At 42.0% G+C, this 24,663-nt stretch overlaps 1 protein-coding gene across 4 annotated transcripts in view; it reads right to left on the bottom strand.

Moving 5' to 3' along the window:
* LOC125766633 (titin-like) overlaps nucleotides 1-24,109 on the bottom strand; it is a 31,935-nt gene extending 7,826 nt beyond the window's left edge. For 2 of the 4 annotated variants that reach the window (XM_049432838.1, XM_049432841.1), the window contains exons 1-2: nucleotides 23,086-24,109; nucleotides 1,533-1,550 (exon numbers count right to left, since the gene is read on the bottom strand). In XM_049432838.1, the coding sequence (XP_049288795.1) occupies nucleotides 1,533-1,550; nucleotides 23,086-23,175 (108 nt within the window). In that variant the 5' untranslated portion in view covers nucleotides 23,176-24,109. The remainder of the gene's footprint in view (nucleotides 1-1,532; nucleotides 1,551-23,085) is intronic. The other 2 variants (XM_049432840.1, XM_049432839.1) reach the window with 2 other exon arrangements.
* Between the last annotated feature and the right edge of the window lie 554 nt (nucleotides 24,110-24,663).

Below are 24,663 nucleotides of genomic sequence, written 5' to 3'. Positions count from 1 at the left end.
TTTCGTCATCTTACAAACTCATACATATTGCACTTTGTTTCGCGTCCGTTTAAACTTCAATTACGGCTATACATTCTCTAATCTCAACAAATCACTAACTTCACCCATCTATAACGAGTAGTGGGCGGACAAGGAGAGAAAGTGTTCCCTATCGGCTTAACATTACCGCACGTTTAAGATGGCCGAGTGTACCAAAGCCGCCAAAGATGCTATGGATAGTATAATTAAACGAACCATTTGGCCATCCGACAGCCAACTGAGCGGGTACGTCAAACGAGCTCGGTTGAGTTTCAGTTTCAGCTGCTTAACAAGTGGGTGGGATCGCGCTGGCCGTGGTAGTGATTGGGCTGGCAGTGAACTGTACTTTACGCATGTTTCAATTACAATCCAAAAAAACGGTACTCGATTGGAGCGAAGGTAAGATAAAATCCGGTAAAATGGGAAACTAAGCTGCACTCATTACAATCGATGATGGAGTGAAATTCATGTGCATTTTCGAAAGATGATGATGGATCGGTGTGGAAGCATTCTTTTCAGCGAGCATACGACCTTGTGCATGATCACCATCAATAGTGCAATGATCGTATACTCTAACTTGGCACAAGTGGGGCTCTAATGTTTGACCACTTCGAACGAGTTGTAAGTCCTCGGCTCATCTGTAAGCACTTGCACGTGCAGTAGGAACATAATCATATTATGATCGATCCTCACCGAGCGATCGCTTATTTGTAAAGCTTTCGCCACAAGCAGATTGCATAAGTTTGTGTATCGCTGCGGTATGCATCGATCGCGTGGCAAAAATCACAGTTTGAAGTAAATTGCATTTGACACGTCCCAAGGTAGCATCGAAACCCCGTAATTGTCGGAAGGGTTCAACGGGAAACCACCGAAGCACTGCTTCAACTGTCCCTTCTTACTAGTTACTATTCAGCAATTCGTCTTCTAGCATTTTCCATGCTACCCAACAAGCAACAACGCTGCTGGGATGAGTTCCATCCCCACTGCCGCAAAGGTGGATAATTTTTGCGCGTCACTTATGCAACGAACTCGTCTCTAAACGATCAACGACCACACTTGGAACGGGGCCCCTGAGTCGAATTTCAATTTTTCGTAGCCTAGAAAGAGTGCATATCGCGATCGATGGTGCTTGAAAATGAAACGATCACCAAGCAAATAGAAACACCCTCTCTCCGGCACGACTAAGGCTGCTTAGCCACGTGAAAAAGAGCCCCTCGACGGGAGAAAAAACCGAAAGGAAGATAAGGTATCTAGCTGCATAATACTTGATCACTTATGATTGATTGGTTGATTGATTGATTAATCGATGATGCGCTCAGCGAGAGTGGAATTTAAGATGGGAAACATAAACAAAAAATCGGAACGAGAGGGAAAACACTTTCTAAGCCCGTCGTGCGCTGAAGCATTGCGAAAAAAAAGGTCTGCGGCTCTGCGTCGACTGTGTTTGCCGGTTCGGTTGTATGTGGCTCACGTACCACATACGGCGACGCCACCAAGTACACCGAGGGACTTACCGCGAACGATTTGGGAATCTATGGAAAATATTTGAAAAGAAAGCAAAAAAGAAAAAAAGAAAAAACACAAGCGGATTTGAGTGATTTGAAGCATCATCAGGCTGTTTTCTAGCGTTTGGTGTGTAACTATGATGTGATTGTTTGGTGCAATTTAGTGCTGAACGGAAAAAGGCAACTACTTTACAAAACATGAAAATGAAACACACACACACACATGTTGGTGCGGCGCTCATCATATTTGTGTCCACCATTATTGAACACACATGCGTGTGTTTGTTTATTAATATTTGAAAGCATATTTATTTACAGCGTGATCAACATTGCAAATGTTTACATTTCGTAAATTGCTAGTGCTAGTGAAATTAAAAGTGGGCCTATTTATGTGCTGTGATAGTGACGGTTTACTTCCCTAGTCGGCTTATCGTTATAGCATTTCCGTTCCCAGTGTTATTAAAAGATTGATTTTATTACTATTTTAGAGCCGTGGGAGCGGAACAGAACCCAGAGCTTAACCGTTTACTGTTGTGCTTTCTTCAATACGAATGCTATGTTTTGCCAAGTAGCGAGGAAATAAAAAATCAAAAAATTATCAATAGTTATCATCAATTGATATATTAATCAATGCGGTAAATTGATTAAAATTTGCCCATACAAAGTATCAATGGTTTACGGCGAATTAACAGGTTTTATAGCATGAAAGTTATAGCAGTGCAATGCATTTAAATCATCTTGGTACTTTTGACTGATAAATTTGTAGTAAAAAAAAGAAAACAAAAAGTTAATATGATTTTTTTTATTTATACTCGAGTATGACGACATTGGATGTATTGTAATTTACAATTAATTACTAAAAACGATTTGTTTTGTTTGACTTGCTTTGGCTGGGTGGATAGTGGAGCTGTTTTGCGAGATTCTATACAAGTGATTTCAACAAGGAAAACAACGAACCTCTCGGGATTTGAGGTTGTTTTGCAGATGGGTCTATATCTTTTTATTATTGCGGATTAACACAATATTAGCCCTAAATACTTGCAGCTCCTGGCAATTTCGGAATCAACAGATGCTGATGCTTTTTTTTACTAAAGGAAGTGCTGTTGCAACACAAAAAATGTAGTCTGGTGTGGGAACAATTTTATTTATTATCACAAAAGTGGGAAATTTTACTCGAGATGATGAAGCTTAAGAGCACGTGGACGATTTTGATTTTCTTCCAGCGCGCATAATTTGACAAAGCAGGACGTCAATAATTCCAAAATTATAACTTAAAACGATTCGCTATTTTCAGGACGTACCATACTAAAGGCTACAAGAAGATTCTTTAATTGCAACGAAATTGAATGATCAGCGAATTTTATATAAGCGGTAAAAATAGAACATCTATCCTCAATAACAAATGCATGATTTTTCATATTATGTTGTAAGAAGGATGTGTCTTATAATAAATCATTTCAAAATCTTAAAACAGAAGCTTAAAACTTATTTTAATAATACATATAGAGCTTTCATTTTTCTTTTGGCTTGCCAAAAATTAAGCTTGTTCATATTATGAAATATTTGAACGCATTTCATTGATGAGATGGTAGGCATCATTAGTATGACAAATAGTGTCTATTTTTACAACAGACAAAAGTAAAATGTACAAACGTAACATAACAAAGTCCTTTTGTAAGGATTGGTTTTCTATAAAATATTGGTACTGATGGGAATGGCCAAGAGTGAGGGTTTCAATCCTCTTGCTGACATAACACAATCTTCTGCCATTTGTCCGAAAACGAGCAACATTCACATTTCACTTTTTAACACCTCGCTCGCATCCCATTAGCTCATCACGCCCGGTAACACACTAATGGAGCACCACTTTCGATCGGTAAACGATGAAATCGTACGAACTGTCTCGTTCCGGCTCACGATCGACCGTTCCCGCCCGAATCGAAAACGTATCGTACGCACTAAGTGGTGATCAATGTATTCCTGTTTACAAACCGCACCGCAAGTGAAGATCTCGTTGGGGTGATCTCATAAAATGGCTCCCTAACAATATCATTCAGCTGGTTTAAAGATCTAAAGATCGGGATCGCGAGCGGGTGTGAAAATGTCCGCACAATTCATCATACCAGGAAGGGTTTTCTATGCCTCGTTACAAAGAGCAGAAAAAAGATCGCTTGCAACTATTGACGGTACCAAACATGGACAGCAAGGGATATGTGTTATGATACCACGCACATCACTTAAACGTGAAACACAGAACTAAACGCAAGAGCACTCGTTTTATCAACTTCATCACTATTGAGTTTTTCTTCAGCTGCTGATGATCATAATATTACGTAAAGTACTACACCAGCACCAGAAAGGGCTAATTGCGGCGCTTAATAAAGTTTTTTTGTTGTTGCTTTGTGTGTCTATACACCGTGCTTACATTTTGTGTCGCAATCAAAATCGTTTTTCTTTGCCCATTCGCAGAAAGATCTTCAGCTTCAGTGGACCAACTGGTGGTGCTAAACGATAAAGCTTTAGGAATTTAATCTTTCTCCGTCCCATCGCAAACGATACGTGGTCGTAAAAGTTGGTGAAAGTATTTAAGTTACTTTAAGAAAAAAAACTCATGATGCAATTTAGGTGTTTTTATTGAGTGTACCAAAAAATTGCCATCTTCGTATTAATGCCAAGCGGTCAGAGCGTCCTGAATTTCAATCAACTACGCAACACATTCCAACGGAAAAGATATTTTTTGTTGTTTAATGATAGAGAGCTTTACTGCTTTTGTCGTTTGGGAATGACATATTAACCGATTATACGTGAAAAATAATCATGAAAGATCATCCATCCAATGGTTTGTTGGGTGCACACATGCGCTTGTCTGTGTTTGTGTTTTATTTTCAATTTCCACTTTTCAGGAGCGTTCGAGTTTTGAAAACCCCTAATTTTCCAGTTTTAACTCACCAAATCTATTATTGGCCGATTCGCTGGGAAGCCGGAAATGCTCCCTAGCGTCCATGCATACCGCGCAGGGGAAAGCAAACCGCAGCGAAATGGTGCTAATCACCATCATTGGACCGGGACCGGGTGGCTTTGGAATGAAAATTGCGGAAATCATAATATTACCAAGCGTGGGGGTAGTTCCAACCGCCCAACCACCCGGTCCATTTCGGTTGGAAAAAGTTAATCTCTCTAATTTGGCAGTACAGATGTGTGTTTGAGAGTTTTGCGTTCTTTCAAGTTTCAAAGTGACCAGCCACCAATCTGGACCGCGGTGGCGTAACATTAGTCAAAGTGCTAAAAACGCTTCACTATCACTTCCGTGCACGGCAGATACCATGCAAAAGGAGTTGCACGGGGAAACTGATGTAAAAGGAAGGGAAAACACAACAAACGGTTTCGTTCGTATCACACACCGCAATGATTGGCAGTGACAATACGAAAAACAAACATTCGAAAGCCGCCACCACCACGCAATTCCTGGCCCGCGTGGTTCCGGTAGCGTCCGGCAGCCCGCTTGGTTGGAATGGTTGGAATGGGCTGTGCGAAAATTACATGGCAACCTTTTGCGCCCGGGTAAACCTTTTTGACGAGTGGCCGAAATGAGATGTGACCGGCGTCATTCGTTGGATGGTGCGCTTTTATCGCTTTGTCACGTTTGTTAATATATGTCCACTACCACTTTCTACTGTGGTTTGCTAAAGCGCGTAGCATAGGTACTCCTTTCATTCCTATCGACTTGTCACTTTGGCTGAACGTTAATTTAACGGTCACTGACCGCGAAACGGACGGTGAGCGAAGGTGATGCGTTTTGGATGCCGGGTCTAACCGTCATTCATTGTCGATCCCACTAGGATACAAGCAATGGAAATGATTTTCCTTTGCGTGTTGACTGAGGCAAGACAAATTGGGGCTATTTGTTCTAAAAAGATTTGTCACCAACGACCCTTTGGTAGGGACATAAGAAGCCCATAAAACATAAAAGCAGCAGCTTCATCTATCTTTCTAACCTCGCTCATACGTCAAACGCCTAAACTTCGTTTGGACCGTTGGTTTGCGTTCCGAAAGCAGCAGCCAGCGACGATGACAGTGATATAGAAAGGAAGAAGAGGTGGAAAAAACACGCTACATTCAGCTAAACGCAAAGTAAATGTTGATTCATTGTGAAAGTATGTTTTCGGTACGATCGTTTCTGGCTGCAGGACAGAAGAAAAGTGACCGTGGAAAGAAGTGTGACGGGAATCTAGCGTTTTGATAGCCAATAATAATCAAAGTTTGCTCCAAAATTCCTCCCCCCCCCCTTTTTTTCCATCAGGCAATTGTTTTGTCTTTTACTTGTTCGGGCCTAACGATTGCCGGACACACAAGCAGAGCAAATGGGTGGTTTGAATGTTTCTCTTCTTCTACAGAGTGGAAAAAACAATTGTTTAATCAAATTAGTAAAACAACAAAAAAAAACTCCAAGAGAAATGGATGTCGGAGATTTAATGATTTAATGAGATCCAAATCCAATCTAATCGCATTCAATCCATTCCGAACGCTGATCAAACAAACAATGCATCTAATTCCGGTATTCGGGTGAAGAAATTGATTGCATAAAATATGGTTTGGATTTGTTTTATTTTCATCCATTAGAAGGGAAATTGATTTTCATGAGTAGGAAAGGAAAGGTTAATACCGTTTCATTAAACCATGCCGCGAAGGTTAACCTTTCACCGCATTAGCATCTGAAGTTCTTGAATGAGGTGTAACACACCCCTCAATGATGTCCATTAGTGAGGACTCCTTGTGAGGTTGTGGTTTTTACTTCTGAGCCACGTCCCACTTCGGTCCTTCTTCAGTGGAGTCTAATCTGTGCAAAAAAAACCGCAATCGCATCGCACAACCACCGGGCCAAAGAGCCGACGAACGTCCGTGGGCGGGTTTTTACTCCAAGACGTTAAAGCATCCGCTTTAACTGGTGAACTTTCGCTCTGAACTTTTGCCTCCCATTGCCCACCGGCTGGTGCCACAACCCTGCCAAACCGTAATATTTGTTTGAGCGTAATAAGGTGTTACGAGAGCTGTTTGTGTTTTGTGTTTACACACAGCAATGGAACCTAATGCCCGGCGTGGATGATTTATAATAAGACGCATGCAAAAGTAAGGGGGGAAAATACAGAAGCGACAGGGCAAAAAAAAGAGGAAAACGAAAGAAACACGCACCCGAAAGCCGGAAAGAAGTGTTGCGAAGAGTTGTAACCTCCGGGGGAGGGAGGCTGAGGGACAGGGAAATTCGGGTTTCGGAAAACTCCCACGACTAGCGGCGTCGCGTAACTGCCAACGGGCGGAAAACGCAACGATCCAATTATTGCCTTGGAGGGTACCCGGTGGGAGAATTTATTTATCTTGCGGGTTTTTGTTTTATTATTGCCAAGCGCTTAGTTGCGGCCTGCCTGTGTTACCTGTCTTATGGCTTGCATTATGGCGTAAGAGGAACGAATTGACGCATCACCGCCCTGGTGATTGGCTAGTATGTATCGCTGCATGTATGCATGCTGCTTTACCAGTTTCCCATGCAACAGATTTTAGAACCGATTAAACAAAAAAAGGGGAACTGCAGCTCCGTTACGCTGGTTGCGAGCGAAATCTTATCATGCTGGTTTGGATCGATGGAATAATAATTCCGCACAATCTGGTGCCGCTAACAGTGATGTGGATTTTTTTTCTCCTGCCATCTCTGCACGAAGAAAGTTATCACACTCCAAAGGGACCGGTACCTTTCACGGTGCAGTGTAATATATTATTAGCGAGTGCATTGTTGTGCGGTGGCAAAGGTGCCATTTCCTGAGTGCCACACCACGTGGATTACAGATGCTTCGCTGGGAAGATGCAACTAATTGATTGCCGCATTGCCCCAAACGCAAGGGTTAGCGATCGAGCTTGAACGGAATATAATTAAGAAGAAATAATTTGATGGACATGTACATCATGCACGATACTCCCACGGAACAGAGCTGATTATTACAGCCCAAACACCAATTTACTTGCTATTTAAATTTACCATACACAAACAATAACAAATCCACAGTTTGTTTATTTTTAAATGAATTGAAGCGTTTTGCTTGCATACGCAAATGGTTTCGCCTAGCAAAACATGGCAAACAAAACGGCCGAGATGGAATATTTGAGTAGCTGCGTTGAGTCGAATGCAACCATTCCGTGAAAAAAACGTTCCTGTCCACAACGGACCAAAATGTTCATCCCATACAGCAGACCCGAAGCGCATGTGAAAGTTCGTCCACCGTTTGCGAACGGGGCCGGAATTCCAAGGTTGAGATCATTGAATAAACATACGGCCGGATGCGACATTCGAACTGGTCGAATGCAAAGTTGGTCACGCTCGCTCAATGCTGTGTCTCGCTAGTTCATTTCCATACACCCAAGATGTTCGGAAGACAGTTTCTGAAGGTGATTTTTGTTCGCTTTGCTTTGCCGTATGATTTGTTCTTAAGTGCTTTGGGGTGTCAGTTTTTAAACTTCTCCTTACAATCCTTTCTCGTCGAGGGTCGATGACCTGCACGATCCGGTGACACACATTCCCGAGAATGGTGATAATAAAATGATAAAAAAATGATATCATTACACGCGAACGCTACGAAACTAGACAGCGGCAAACAGAACAGGCTTCAGCCGCATACGAAACATCAACCGAGAAACCGATCGGCATAAATGTTGCACTCCAGTGGCTTTGCGGTAAAGCGGAAGGTATGCTGATCAATCCACACAAGGCGCAGACAACCGACCACGTGCGTAATGGCGCCGCGCTCTGTGCTAGGCTGCAGCGAAGAAATGGGGAAAGAAAGTGAAAAGCTGTAGCTGTGGCGCAAATATGCGTGGAATGCTTTTTTCCACCTGATTCGCCAGACGCACGGGGAGATCGCTTCGTCGACGGTGGTCAGCAACCTGTTCCACCGTTTGTTGATAACTCTTTTTCCCTCGTGGGGCTTCTCGTGGGCTTTAGTTTGCCTGGCCGTGCAACCATGTTTCGGTTCGGGTCGATTGAAGCGTATCGAATTGTTTGGTTGGATCGGTTTGTACGATCGTTTACCGATCATCTTCTTGAGGGTAGCGTTGCGTGAAACTTGCAATCCACATTGGCTGAGGATAAACGGACCTGAAAGGGGTAACCTTTCAGTGCTGGCACAATGCATAACTTGCTTTTTTAATTTATTTCTTCTCGAAATGCGATTGACAAGCATCGTAAATCTTGTGGATCGTAGGTTAATTTTATTTTAAAAATCATGTTCCATTTGTGTTTGGTTGCTAATGCGCTTGAAATGTTGTACAACTGAATTATTTCTATTAAATTAAACGTTTAAAAATAATTAAAACTCAACTCCAAGTCATATTTTTTAATACGAAGCCTTTAATTTTGAAACTCTTTACAGTGCGTAACACAACTATGTAATTTTTTAACCACTTCTTGATCTGTCGCTGTAATATTAATATTTTTTTACCCAAAATCATTAAAATCATTAATTTATCATATTTATTTAAAAAAACATTATTAACATGAAATATATTTAATTTTCAATTACCTTAGACGAATGTATTTTTGAATAATATTTTGACTATTTTATCAAGGTTTCATAAAAAGGTTTGGAATAATTGTGTTTTTAATATTGTTTTCATCTTGAAGCTTCTGTTACTGTCATTTTTTGTTTTTCTTTCACATTATATTTTAATTTATACCATAGAATGATAGTTAATTGCGTCTTATCAAAACATCTATGGTTGGTAAGAAATTCTATTGATATACAAAAAAAAGCATCGTAGAGATACATTGTCGTCAATGCGAAGTAAATAGTTTAAAATGCTTATTGAATCACGATTACATCGAATGTAGCGGTATAGATTTCTTCTGCATTAATTAACATGTAATTAAATTTTGATCCAAACTTCAATTGGCTAGCAATGTAAAAGCCAAATAAAAGTGTATGCAAAAATAACAATCTGCTCAGCTCAGATTACTAAACCCTTTTGTAATGAAAGTGTCGTTGATCAGGGTAGTTGTAATGCGTTAGGAATATTATTTATAGATCTCAAATTTGCAATGGAACGAACCATTCCTCCTTGAATTCGTCCTTGAAATGGTGATTAAATTTCCGGCCATGTTTGCCCTACTTCGGAGGATTCGAAATAACACGTCCACCATTTTTACAATTACGATTGCACGCATCTCTTCGCCTATGCGAAACTGTTCACTGTTGGGCCTTTGCAAACAGTTGCCATTTTGATGAACAATAATTGGAATAATATGTTTACTGCAGACCCAAATACTTCGCGGCCAGTTTCACAAAAAACTGTTTCAGTGCATCACTACAGAAAAACCCTACCAAAACGATTAAACATTGCACGGCGGTGTACGTGCTTTCCCTGCTGGAAATATTCTGTCATAATGTTTGCTGTTTCACGGCAAAGTTGAGCCAACCGTACCATCTAATGGCATGCACATTTGGAAGTAATAATCAGCAATTGTTTTGTTGGTCAAGCGGTGAATATTGAACACCGGGACGGACCGAAGGAATGCATACACCCAAAAGCGTCTGGGCGTTGTTAACAATTGCCTCACACACGGTACACATAACGTACACACTAGGGCAGTACGCAAATTATGAGTGTTTAAGTTGAGACAATTTACTTGTCCGCCACACTGGGTCAGTGATGCATCGGTTGCACTTCCTTTCCCACACACACACACACAGATCTATGTTGCAAAGACAAATGCACACGCAAAGTGATGTAACCCAAAGTTATCACTGCATTCCTCCCGTGGAGGTCGGAAAAGCGAACGGAAAATGAGTTATTTTCTCCGCTAGTACATTGTTTTGTTTTTCTGGTGGCGATCGCTTTACTGCACTAAATTGCATCCCTTCTCCATTATGTGACAATGTGGTGACGCGATTCTCACGCGACCTGCTTGTTGCGAAAGCCGAGCGAAACAGAAACGTCGCATTCGATTAGAACAATCAATGAAACGATTAGATTGTTAGCATAGTTTCACAAACATCAGGTAGAGCTATCATTTCATTGCAACAGATATGTCTAATGTGTTTACTACTCTCTACTACATAACACCACTTGTCCAGGTTGAGTCAATTTTTACGTAAGTGTATGCGTACCCTGGTCGTGCTCTTCATTCTTCTTCACACTTTCTAAATAGGGTAAATTGAATTCATTTCAATTATACACGTTCTCATGCGTAAATAGCGTTCGGCCAGATCCTGCACAGTAAGCAGCAGACCTCCCAACATCACTACTGTCTAATTAATTGCAGTAACGCACATTGAGTGTTATCACTACTTCATCCGCGAGACGAAAGAGCTTGGCAAAGTACTGGATACACACATATGGTATTGCATAGTTTTACCATAAACTTGCACTTCCATCGATGGACTGGCTGTGCACGAGTCCGGAACGCTCATCGGAAAGATCGATTGCCATCTTTCAAGGATCCGGTACGCTATGATTTCTATATTGCACCTTTGGCCAAACATAGCCTCCAACTGAATGTGTTGATACGCCGCGAAATCATTGATTTATCATTTCTCCAAATCAGGACAAAACGATCGAGAACATGCAAATAATATGGCTCATATATCAGTCGACGCATAGCAACAGTACGGGAAAGTATCTCAATATTCATGAACAAATTATCCTACAAATTGCTATCCTTCTTTAAACGATGCTTTCCACATGCCCGGTAGAGAGTATTTTGCACAAAAACGATCAACCGAAGAAGAAAGTGGATTTGCACATTTTGGGCAGAAAAACTTCGGAATACATTTCGGACAAACTCACTTCTAGCGGTGTTTCGCTACGAAAACGATGAATATTTTATTCGAAGTCCGATCACTTCGTCACACCTTGGCCTTGCTATTCGGTGACTCAGGAACTTCTCCGATGACCTTGTTTTGTTTTTTTTGAGGGTTTATTGTGATGCCTTTCTCAGTGTGTTATTGCTAGCTTGGAAATAAACCTTGGGGACAGGATTTTAAAAGGGTGAAACCTTTTTTCTCCTGCAGTTGGTGGTGGTGACGGTCCGACGAATGAAAGTCACACACGTTCGGTTGATACTAACCCAAATACCGATCGCATAGGAGATACGGTCAACCGGACGGAAGTTGAAAGTGATAATGAGTTTGTTGCCTATCGTACGTGTGTTTGTGTGAGAATATTCAAACAGTTCGGAGACAGTGGGAATGTGTGTTAGTTTTTCATGGCGGTACCATAATATGCGAACCGTTTGTTGTCAAAGCAATAAATTAAAACACACATTTCATTCGTTAATAATTAGGGTATTTAATGCAAAATTAATGTATCTTAGCATTTCACTTATTAGCCGGAAGCATTCAAGCATTTGCAAAACATCTTAAATGTCTTTCGAGGTGGAAAAGTTTCGATTGCTACCATCAATCAGAGTTGCTGTTTTCCATCACAGCCTGATGATGGAAAAGAGATAGGATGAGAGAGAGAGAGTACATTAGTTATATTGTGGCGAATCTTCCGAGTTGGATTAAACCCTTCGGAGATTAATAGCTTACACGAGTAAGGCGAAACTGGGAACGAACCATTCAGACTCTGTTGTTGATCCGATTCCAGTCCCTGGAGTGGAGTGTTGCCACTTTACAAATAGTTTCAAAACGCGACACTAACAAATGATCGCTCTTCCGATCGGTGCGCTGATCGTGAAAAAATGGAAATGACTTTCAACGCTCGGCAGCAACATTCCATCATCACACCTCTTCATTCAGGTGGCTAGCGTAATGACAAAATTAGCGTCAACCTTGCACCGTACCAGTGTCAATTATGGCCACCGGAGACCGGATGTAGTCCCGCGCTAGGCTATCCGAAAAGACCCACGCTCGTGAAAGGAAGCTGCGATCGGTTCGGCCAGCTCAGACGGAGAAATTCAATGAAAAATCACTTCTAATTCGTTACCGCACTCGTGTGTGTGTGTGTGTGTGTGTGACTAGGTAAGAGTAATAGAGAGCATTGCGGACGGTTGGAACGATCAGCAAAGAATTATGTAAAGCAATTTGAATCGTACGCAGCGTACGTTAGGAGCGCGAGAGAAGAAAAAAAACGCAACACAAAATTAAAATTAATTAATCTTTGGCAGTGCGGCATCATCATCGGTGGAAGTTGTGCGTGGTGGATTTAAATAGTGATTTAAGGGGGGAGGGATTTAAATAGTGATCCGGTGCCGTCCGACTACTATTACAGTCTATACATCGGAAGTATCGCGCATATCGACGCAAAAAAAAACCACAATAAACACAAAAAACCATTTGGTAAAAAGTGAAACCGAGAAGATTCCATCGCTAAAGAATGGCTCTATGCGACAAGAGTGGTGGAAGAAAAAAACAACATCAGCTCATCATAATAATTAAATCCATTAGCACCGAGCTACTGAGCCAGTCGATTAAAGCAAATTGTGCATATTACACTTGTCTTATTTGTGCAGCATGACCTTCGGAGGTGCTGTTCAATTCGGCGGTTTGCTTCAAAACCTTCATCGTTGGTCTTGACAATCGTCCGTGTGCAGCATCGTCAGTGACAAGCAAGTAACCTCTTCATCACTTTCCATTTTGTGTAGTTTTTTGGGGTTTTTTACTTCTCTCTTTCAGTTTGATCTAGCAGAGAAGCAGCGATTTTGTTCATACTATGATACACCGCTGAAGAGGCACACTTTCGCTAGTGAATGTTAAGGGTAGTTCTGGTATGCGTCTAGAGTCTTTACAGCTAAGCTAATATTACCTCCCGGCCATTCGTTCGCATTCGTTGGTAATGTTTATGCCGCAAATCGAGATTTCTTTTGATCAACGTCCCACACGCGGCTGCGACTGCGGTAGATCCTATAAAACCGAATATATAGTAGCAGCAGAGCCTTTTGGGCGTGGGGTATGCTTGATCGTAAACCGACGACGCGTCCATTTCCCGACAGAAGACAAAAAAAAAATGGCGGTTTATGACATGCCGGGCCTGTTACAGTGAAGGGGCAGAATGCCGGGAGTGAGAGAAAATTTTAAAGCCTAGTTTTAATCTTTCCCCTGCTAATTGAGCTTTGGAATGTGTTCGTAATTAATTGTCGAACGGAAATGAAGAGAGTGTAAGGGTAAGATCATCAGCTACTGTGCGTCATATTGTACATTGTTTTAATTAAATTTACTACAAGGGGTCTCTAATTGCAACATACGTTTTTTTATGTTATTAAATCATTATTTAACAGCACACTCTGTTACTAATACAAAACTTTATCTTCAACAAATGCACTACTACCACTACTTAATGAGCCTGTTATATTGCAAGCGTTACATGTTTGTAGAGCGATGTTTTTTCTGTTGTCTTTTGCTAAGGTGCAAAATAATGTAATGTAAGGGAAAATACAAATCCCTCATCATTAGTAAGCCCACCAACCCCACACAAACACACAAAATGCAGGTGAAAACTGCACAAACGGAGACTTGCTCTTGAAACGGTCTGAAAACCATTCGAGCCAAGGCCCCATCTGAACCCATCATTCCCGACATCATGCATCTGCACGTCAGCTCAGCTACTGCTGGTTCATTTCGCGCGTAATCATTTTTTTTTTTCGCCTTGTTCCGAACACCGAACGGTAACTTGCAACAATGCGTGCAATGCATCGACCGAATGCAACAGACGAATGCATAAAAAAAGTGTTGCACCGTAAATCATCGTTGATGGTGTGCAAAAACATCCAGGCGAAACCCATGAAACGAACGTTCGTTGGAATTGTGGCTCGTTTTTATACACAGCAGCGTATACAATATGTATATATAAATTAAATATCACAATCAGAGATGCTCGATTACAAATATGACAAGCATCAGTAAATTATTTTTTATCCAATCTCTCTATATCGATCGAGCTTAAGATACTTTCGTTCGCCATACCTTTTGAGAGATATTATCTTAAATTGATTCTTTCGTTCGATTATTATCGCATTACTCGATTGGGCGTAACGAACGGTGAAAACTCGTCGTCGTTACAATGTTGCACTCAAGTAGCCAGCCATGCCAACCTCAGTTGCTGATAGTAACAGGAAGAGGTGTAAACTTTTAATTACGATCTTATCTCACCTCTCACCTGTGAGGATGCTTAGCAGGATCAAGTGATTTAAATGCCCATGCCTAAGCAATGGAATTAACAAGGATATACTGTCAGCATAGAGAAAACATATGGAAAATTATCTTGAACTTTCGTATTACCTTCAAATGTTTCATTTAAATGGCTCGTTTTGAATTACACGATCATTGCTACATGATTGTGGCTTCTAACCTTTCCACATTAATGCCTGTAACGCCTATATTTAGGGATGAGATTTCTCTTTCTTCGTTCTGTAACAATCGCAAGGACGCAACACAACCAACGATTGCACAATTATGTTGTGTTTTTGTTACTCATAAAACATATAATTGCACCAAACCGTTACTTAAACGCGCCAAATTGTGATCATTTGTTGTGAAATTGTTTCTTTCTACAAGTTATTGAACAAATTATTCGCCCGCTCATGTGCGTAGCGTGCACCTGCAATTCTGCCTTATTTTGGGTAAATTTTTTCACCCATTTCAAGACAGCTTCATTCTTCTTCTGCACATCGTTCAGCAGAGGTAACAGGCGCATTACCTTCGTACGCCTTACGGTGGTGGCAATTACGACTTCATTTACAGGCGATTCGTATCGACCGAGAGTACCCAACCATGGACGCATGCGAGTTCTGCATCCACCTTGGGGCACACCCGCACGTTTCTCTTAATTCCGCCATCAATGTCGATAGTAATCGGGCACGAATCTCGCGCGATGTCCCTACTTCACAGCCAATCTCGCTTGGGAGGCTTTTGCAAAAAAATAAACATTTCGCCGACGGGGATAACAAGCATCGAGTTCGATTCGATGATTCTTCACCGTGAAAGGGAAGGATGCATGTGGATTGAAGAAATCCTCCTTCTTGGATGCACTTTCCGAAACGGCACCTCATGAAGCGCATCTCACGTGTCGTCGTTATCGCAGATGAGTGCGCTTTCGTGTGGCCATTTACCATTTCTCTGCGCTGCTGCCCTACGAAGCGGTCAGGTATCATCACGAACGAGGATCTTCCTTTGTTGTGTACATATGGCGATGGGTTTAATTTATTCCAACTCCAAACTCCCCGATCTTCGTCGCTTCATTCCTCATTCAAATCAATCGATTTGCTCGCGCTATCACGCGGGCCGGATTTTGCGCATCCGAACCCGGAACCTTTTCGGGTGGGGGTAGAACAGCAGCTCAGGAAAGTTTGCTTCTTTACGAGCTTCGTCTGAATCGTGCACCGGAGCGCGGTGCTTCTGTTTCGAAGATGCGAAATATGGCTGTGACGATGAGAGGCTTCGCGTAAGCGGATTTAGAGAAATTTCTATTGCAAATGCAGACGTACCCAGCAAGCCGAGATAGACAGACCGAAGTCGGCGGAAGGAATTCATGCAACATGAAGAAAGTAACAAACAAAAAAACAACGAGTAAGGAATTTACAAAATGGCAAACGAAACGAACGGATCGTGGTGCGATGTTGGATGGTTGATTTGGCTTGGTTTTGGGTTTCACCTAAAGGCTGGGAACGTTTTGCTTGGCGTGTGCTTTCGCTCGCCACAAATGCATCGCGTTTAAGCGTGTGTTTGTACGCGTATTTTTTTTTCTTATGCTGGTACGTTCTCCACATTCGCCTGATTGAACAACGATCCTCCACCGATCGGTAGGCACTTTTGATCGCTGCCTCCTAAGAAAATCATTTTCCTCTACCACCCTGGGCCTTGGGTAGGATTATTGATAGTAAGGGAAAAATGCCGCTAGCCAAACGAACCCATTCCGAAACAATGCAACCAGCCAATGCAACGCACGTTATTCGTTCGGAAAGCGTGATCGCCGAGAAGGCACTGCAGGCGCACGGAAATGGGTGAGAGCTCATCTGCTAAATTTCACCAACTAAGAGTGCTTGCTGGCAATGTAAACCTGTATTTTCACGGCAAATCATCGGCTGTACCTTTCCAGAGAATGTGATGGATGTGCTAGCCGCTAGTTGTTGACTGAAATTAATTAGACAGCGAACAGTCGCGAAAATGACATTAGCCGTGAGGAAATATTGACATTCTATCAATGCTCACGGAAGATGAAGTAGCGAATTACGATGAGTGGCTTACGAATTACGAAGAAAGTGGCTAGAGATTGAGTTGAAAATTTTGTCATGCTTTTGGAAAATAATACAGCGATTTCGAATGACTGATTTATTGTTTCAACATATTCAATATCTTCTTCTTCTTGGCTTAACGACCTTACAGGTCACGCCGGTCATTTCTGGCTTACTAGACTTATTTTAACCACGTAGCCGAATAGTCAGTCCTTGCTACGGGGACGGTCCGGATGGGATTTGAACCCGGTCCGGCCGTGTGGACTGGCGCCGTTTATCACATGCACCACCGGGCCGCCCCGGTTCAAAATATTCAATATATTTTGAAGAATATTAGTAGATAAAGCTACTAAAACTGAAGGTCAGTTTCAACACATATATTAAGTCCACAACTAAATAAATAAGAATTGTATTTTTGCGGGCTAGTGGACCATGACGATCGAATTTGATTTATCCACAACATTACAAATTTAGTTGGGTCCTGTAGTAAATGAACTGTATTGATACAGTTGTCATTGATTTATTGGATCATATACTTCTTAGTGCATCAACATGACTAATTTCTGACCTGGTAATCATTTTTTGGGGTAGAATGATTTTGATGGTTTTTAAACCGAACTAAATGGCAGGTAGTGGAAAATGGAACACTAGCAAATAGGTACAAAGAAGTTTCTCCAAATGAAACAAAGTATCAAGAGTGGTTTCATTCTTTCTTTCTTCGTGAAGAACGGCTAAAAACACCCAAAGACTATAAACTGGTGGGAACAAATCGGTATAAACTAGAGACGGACGATTCGATCCGAACCTGACAAAAAAGTTCCGATATTTTACTGGGTCGATCCGATTCGATTCTTTTTCTGAAGTGAAACAGGTTCACGATACTTTAGGTTCGACTCAAGTCAGATTCAAAGATCCGACATTTTTACAGGTTACAGAGAAATCCGCGTATCTCAAATATCGACGACACTCGAATTTGCTTAAAAGCATCGCTTATGTGTCGTATTAAAGAATCGAATATTTATTTCCGCGTTACGAAGTACTTTCAATATTGATATTTCTCCATTTATTTATTACAACAAGTTATGTGCTATGTGAACGAATTTTTTTTAAAAGCTGGAAATATTTGCACAGAAAAAAGTAGCAGAATGAGCTACCGAAAAAAAAATCGAACAATTAATTTATAGAAGCTAAAAAAAAAAGCTAAAAGAAGCTTTGTGGTTCATGTGTAGGGCATAACTTTTCTTATATGGAAAAAAATAAATATATATAATCGATCTTTTGTAACCCAGGTTCACGATTCGATACTTTTAAAAAAAATCGAGTTCCGAACCGATCCTTTTTTTTGAAGAACTTTTCCAACACTAGTATAAACTACTATGAGTTAGGCTGAGGAATCCGGGATTTGACAGAAAGACGGTCAAAGTCATAAAAACTAACGGGCAATTATTTCGAATAAAATTACTAAAAGAAGTAAATTTTCTAAACAAAAGGAATTTATTTGCTAATTCAAAACATACATATTTTTACAATAAAAACAAAAACTTACGAAAATAACTTTTAAGATTGCAGTATGTATCCCCATTATCTAGTAATCCATGTAAAAAAAATAAATATTTGCAACATTTTCTATGTACGGCAATCGTCAAGTTTTATGAATTTGAATCAAATAAAAATAATTTGAAACTGAAAATCATCGCAGAAATCTCTGAATGGCCCCAAAGTTATTAATATACAAAATATTAAAAATATTAATCACATGTCTTCATGGCAATTGAAAAAAAGCAAAAAATTTATAAAATAATGTTATGTTGATGATAAAAGTCCACAACAGCTTAACTTTATCAAACAATTGCCTGTTGCATAATGATCAAAAGGTTATGATTTACTACCGAAATCGGATAAAATTTACGCCAGCTGTTCCAACTATCTAAAACGGATTGAGGATGATGCTGTTGTAGTAAAGATGACCAAAGATTGCCCAAAAGTCACACCAAACAGCGGAAGAAAAGTAAAAGTTCCCTTTCCGTCTCACTCATCATCTTCGTGCGACATCGAGCATCAGGGACGATCGTGATCAGAGTGAGATGGATGAGCAGCTTACGTAAGTCCGCAACAATTATTTCAACGCACTTGTTGGCCGGCTCTCTTCACTGGCCGCTTGACGTTGTTGTGCCATTTCGGGACGGTTTCATCTCCCGTTGGGAGTAAGCTTAAGGGTGCGATCACTCCGGAAACCGCATAGCTGCCAGCCGTTACTGCTGATGCCGTTGTTACGAACACACGCTAACCATCTTGACGGTGGCTTTCGGTGGCACTGTCATCTTCCCATCGCGGTCAGTCTCGTGGAGCTTTATGATTGATTTAATCGCAATTTAATTTTACAACGATCGTTTAATGGTTCGCGTTGAGCTATATGTTACCCCGACGGGCAGTAATTAGTTGTGAGAAAAAAACAACACACAGCACTGCTGTGATGTACATGTGCAGAAAAGGATTGCACCCATGGGTGTTGTGATTGACACGACCCATAATGGAACGCTCCCAGGGCTTTACTTTATTACTTGCTAAATCTAAACACACAACATACCCGGTGTCTACTGAAGAGGTGATAAAATAAACAAATTATTCCCTTTATGTTGAACCTTCGCTGGTAAACGTTTCAACATAGATAAACATTAAATATTAATATTTCTATTTCAACACATTTTTCGGTGTAATGCTTCACGGCTGGTTTGAAATTAAATTCCACCCAAAACACACTTCACTAGGCGCTTGGGCCACTATTTTCTCTTTGCAATCCGTTTTGTTTTGCTCCTTTTAAATGAAGCTCAGCTCAGTCAGCTGTGACACACGGCGCTGTAAATTCTTCTCCATCGCATCACGGTATTGGCAACAGCACGAATAAACACCGTCGACCAGCTCCATTTACTTTTTAAAGCCTGATCGGTGCAATCGTATACGATTACGGTATTGTAAAACTTAATCACAACAAATAATTCGCTCAATAATGAAAATCAACCGTTTACATCCGTTGGTGATCATTTTTCGTCGATCGTCATCCTCGTGCGCAGCAATATGATGTGATAACGTTTGGTGATGAAAAAGGTGCTACCAACTCCGGTGGTCACTCCGTAAAACGATCCAGAAGGTGGAGTTAATTCAGTTAAAGAAATCCGTTTCCCTTCGACATGGTGGCTGACTTGGTTGATGTGTTTATCTTGCGCACTGCGCTGGTTAGGCGCCACAAATTTCGGTACGTTGCGTTTCGTGCGCATGTATCTTCCACGGGCGGATCGATTAACTGATGATTACAAACGTGTTGCTCCATCGGAATGGGATGTTTCTTTGCGCGCTTTTGGTTAACCGCTTTCCGATCACTTTTTCGGATCGTTAAGCATCATCGAACGATGTGGATGGATGTTAGAAAGAATGAAGCTTTCGCTTTATTACAAACATCAAACACAATGTCCAGAACATTGCAGATTCGAATTATGCGTGCTCGGAACGCGAAGTCACGACAGTTGGATTGATCTTCTTTGCATCTACAGTTTACACATGCCTTCCTGTTGCTCCACAGGCAAGTGAACTCGGAGACGTTGATTCGTTCGGTTTGTCGAAATCGTGTCCGACCGGCGAAGGATTGCGTAAAGTTGAAGAGACGGTATGCGGTATTTCGGTTAAGATGGGCAGCACAATCGAAGTGTAGCGACTTATTGCGACATAATGTCAGTAAAACGGTGGTGCAACGGTGCGCTTGTTGTGTCAAGTTTACATATTGCAGAGTAACGAGTATATTTCTAGCAAAAAAAAAGCAATTTCCAAACACTCCCAGCTGCTGTTTAACTGTATTCATGGCGCATTATTTGTGCAAGTGAAATTAAAGAAACAGGAAACAGAAGAAAAATTTGTTTTTTTTGTCGCTTTACAGTAAGTCACAAATGATGCTTCATGTACGTTGAGCATATTGAGCCAACAGCGGTCACTTGACATGATAAAAAGACAACAACAACCAAACAGGTTCAGCTGTTTTGGAGAAACTTTGCTTGCCGCGTGCAAAATTTTCGTTCGCCCGAAAAAAAAGGAATGTGCACGTTGAAGTAGGACAAGCAGGAAGCGAAATATATAAAAAAAGCAAAACCAACAACACTTGACACTTGTCGAAAATGAAAATGATAAAACGAATGAATGTTTCATGTGCAGTTGCGTTCGTGCATGGTGAATTCGAACGCTTCACGACACTGATCCTCGCCCGTTTACCAACGCTTGCCGTACAACAAACGTACGACGTACAGCTCGCTGGTGGGATGTGATGGCAGGAATGACGTTGCCGTAACATACCAATGAATATTTCACTTTCTTCCAAACACCTTTCTCGAGGGAATAGAGAGGAACTTCTTGATGACATTCCGACCATCTCTGACGCGGCTTTCGAGGCACATCTTCACGACACGAGTCTCACCACGGTGCCATTTGTGTGATCATATGCGCGATAGGTTCGCTACATCGCGAAGTGTTTCGTCGCGCATCGTGCTTTCTTCGTACGCCTATTGCCGGCCGTCCGTTTGTTGCGTGGCTTCTTGAAGGTGAAGTACACCAGGGCAGGAAACGCCGATGCCAACCACCGTCAGAGACCTGCCGTGCGCGTCCTCAGTAGGTCACGACGGCGACGACAAAGACGACGTTAGTTATCGTCACTTGCGTCGTGGAAAGAACTTCCTACTGCTTCGAAGTAACTGACGCATATTCGCATACTCTCGTGCGCCAGCTTCCACACGTGTGTACAACTAGACGCGCGTCGAATGATCGTTGATCATCATCATCATCACACCGTCCCATGTTCATTGTACCTTCCCGTTAGAGGGGTGTTGGAGTCGATGCGAATCGAGATGATGCTTCGTTCGTTCGCTGATTCCCCACGAGTTCATTGATCGCACTATCGTCTTCACTTTCGGTGGCTGGTACCAAAGCAAGAGGGGCTTGTTGGCTCAACAATAGTGAACACAAGAGCAACCGATCAACCTGGTGCCGTTGCGAATAGGGGATTTTTTTCGTTTTTCCTGTTTCCGTAATGTTGATGGTGACATTTTCTAGTTGATGAGGCCAGGCACGTGCAATTACCATGATGGTCAAAATAGTGTGCTGTTTTAAAAGGACATTATATTGCTAAAACCAAATAAAAATATTCTCAAATAAAATCAATACAATCCGCCAGTCTAACATCCTCTTCATGGTTTCCCAATCGTTGGTACCGTTCAATCAATTCCCAGTCAACTTATACCCTCACCAGGTGCAGAGTTCGATTGCGCATTAGCAGGTGATTAAAATTTTAAATTTTCCAACCCTTTCAAACAGATCAAGAGGAAAAACTGTTTGCTCCAAGAGGCTGATTAGTCTCTAGCGCAAGTTTTAAATGCCGTAAGATCTCCCTTGGGATTAAATAAACAGGGCACCGACCAAACAGTGCACGCCGAACGTGATCCTCGGCGCACCGATCGCGGAAGATCGCTATCTTCCCGCCCAGTTGCCAAACCACCTTTCTCACCATCACCTGCCTTACGGATGGCGTCAGCGGATTCGCAAAGTGAAAGAGAAAATTCGAAACGACCACGAAAGACCTTAAAGGTCAAAGGAAGCAAAAACGAACCCGGGCTTGGGCCGCAGTCAATGTCGCGTAAGTTCGTCCGGATCGTGTAACTTCCTTTGGGGGTCGGTTGGGTCCACATTTTGGGCTCGATTTGATTGTCTTTTGCTTCTTCTCCGTTTCGTGTACCGTTGTGTTCTGCTAAAAAAAACTGCGCTAAGAGAGCGCTCGGGCGTCCACTTGCGCTGGAATCCGGTCGTGGCCTTTCGTGGGGCGAGATTTGGTGAAGCAAAACAACAACAAAAACAGCAATGCCTTCGACACCAACAAACTGATTTCTTTCTCTCCCGGGTGTTCGGGTTTTTTTTGGGAGCCCACATTTTGGGACAACACTGGCTGCACAAGGGCCGTAGCCTTTTTCCGTCCGGTTTTTGGCACATCAACGCGTTCGACCCCATGCCTTTGCCGTCTGTCTGCACGGGACGGTCCATGGAAGAAAGATGGCTGCGTTGTCACAGACCGGTTTCGTTCGGGCTCTGTTAAGCTTTCCTATCTTTAAGCCCCTGCCCTGCCTATGTGCTCTCTTGCATGCGCACACTTTTCCCTACGCCACTCTCCCTGTTTCTCACACTTTATCAATATTGTCTGCTGTTGCTGTTGTTATTGTGCTCGGTGCGGATCAAGTGTGGCAGAATCGGAGAAAGTGAGAGCTGACTTTGAGTCGTCATTTTTTGCTGCTACTGCTGCTGTGCGCAGCGTCTACTACTCACCGGTCGGAATGGCGGAGGCTGCTGTCCGAATCCTTGCGACAGCACACCTGTTATCAGCCCGAGGCTGAACAGCAAAGTCGGAAGCTTCATATTTTCAATTCTGTTCTTCTTTTCACCACGCACACTACGACGGTTCAGCCTAGAGGCAAGAGGTCGTGCTTTCGAGCACTGTTCACTACGCTGCTACAATTATCCTGATAGCAGATATGCCTCTTCTTAAGACAGATTAGCTACAACTCTAAACCACTCCTTGCAGGTTATTGACACCGATAGCACAGCTAAAGGATTAATTCACACGCCCACAAACATACACACACGCACTACACTATTCACCAACACTGCAGGGAAGTCCTGCGATAGGATCGTTATGGGATGACCACAAAGCAGAGCGATCAGCGTTAGAAAGAATCCATCCAAGATATCCGAGTTGCGCGACTCCGTCCAAAACAGCGTCCTGTTCCGTGGACGATCAACGTTGAAATGCAAGCAATGTGAACACCAACGCCGATCGGTAGGCTCTACTGGTACGACCAATTTCCTTGCACCGCTGAATGCCGCTAGCACACGAACCACACGTTCCCACCAGATCCGACCGAGTCGATTCGCACGGGTTTCGCTAGCCTCGGTTCGGATTGGTGGGGCTCGTCAGCATAAGACGTCTTTCAGCGCGTTCGGCTTCTCGCTCCACCGCAAAGTGCACTTTCTCGGCCCATCCATCTATCCATCCATCCATCCGTTTCGGCCCACCCGAACCGGGATGGGATCTTTCTCTTTCCCTTTCATCCATTTCTTCCGAAACGGTGAAGATCGCGACGACCCACCTCATCTGCGTAAGAAAGTTCGCAGCGGGGAGGTGCGCTGTCGTTTTCGTTTTCATTCACAACTAATTCCACTTCGTCGCGATTGGACGGATCCTCGTTTTTTGTGTGTACACAGCATCGATCGAGAGCGCACATGTACATGCGAGCTCAGGTTGGCTCGAAGGTGCAAAGCGCAGAAGACACAGATTGGAACACGTGCAACTGATCTAATATTGGACAATAGTACGATTTGTGTTTTCATATTGTTTCAAAAACATATGGTACATAATAATATAATTATTGGACATCCCAGTGGTTTCCTACCTTTGAAAGTCCTAGAACATTTTTTATTCATCTTCAACATTTATGGTAAAATGAATATATCTGTCGTCAATGGAACTCATAGCGACATAGATAGTTAAAGAAAAAAAAGGTTCGTTTCTTCTCACTAGTTCAAGTTGTTTGTTTCAATGTAAAATATTAATTAAAATTGATCGCAATTATTGTACATTTGAAAATGCGCTTAATTGTTATTTAATTATTGTATCATGTACCTTTTAGTAACCTTTTGTACATTTACCGTTAAACATAGAAACAAATGTCAAATATGTTACTCACTGTCAGAACAATCTGTTATTTCTTTGATTCTGTTTAGTTTTCAATCCATGACAGCGTCTCCAGCGAGCTAATACTCGTTAGCAAATTAATTAGGCATAACATTGGACAAGACATTTTCCAGTAAAGTCAAATATTATTAAGAACATTCCTTACCTTTTTT

Source organism: Anopheles funestus, chromosome 2RL (genome assembly GCF_943734845.2).
Source record: "Anopheles funestus chromosome 2RL, idAnoFuneDA-416_04, whole genome shotgun sequence".
Taxonomy (NCBI): Eukaryota; Metazoa; Arthropoda; class Insecta; order Diptera; family Culicidae; genus Anopheles; species Anopheles funestus.
The sequence above is the reverse complement of the archived record's forward strand: the minus strand, read 5'-3'. Positions and strand labels throughout refer to the sequence as shown.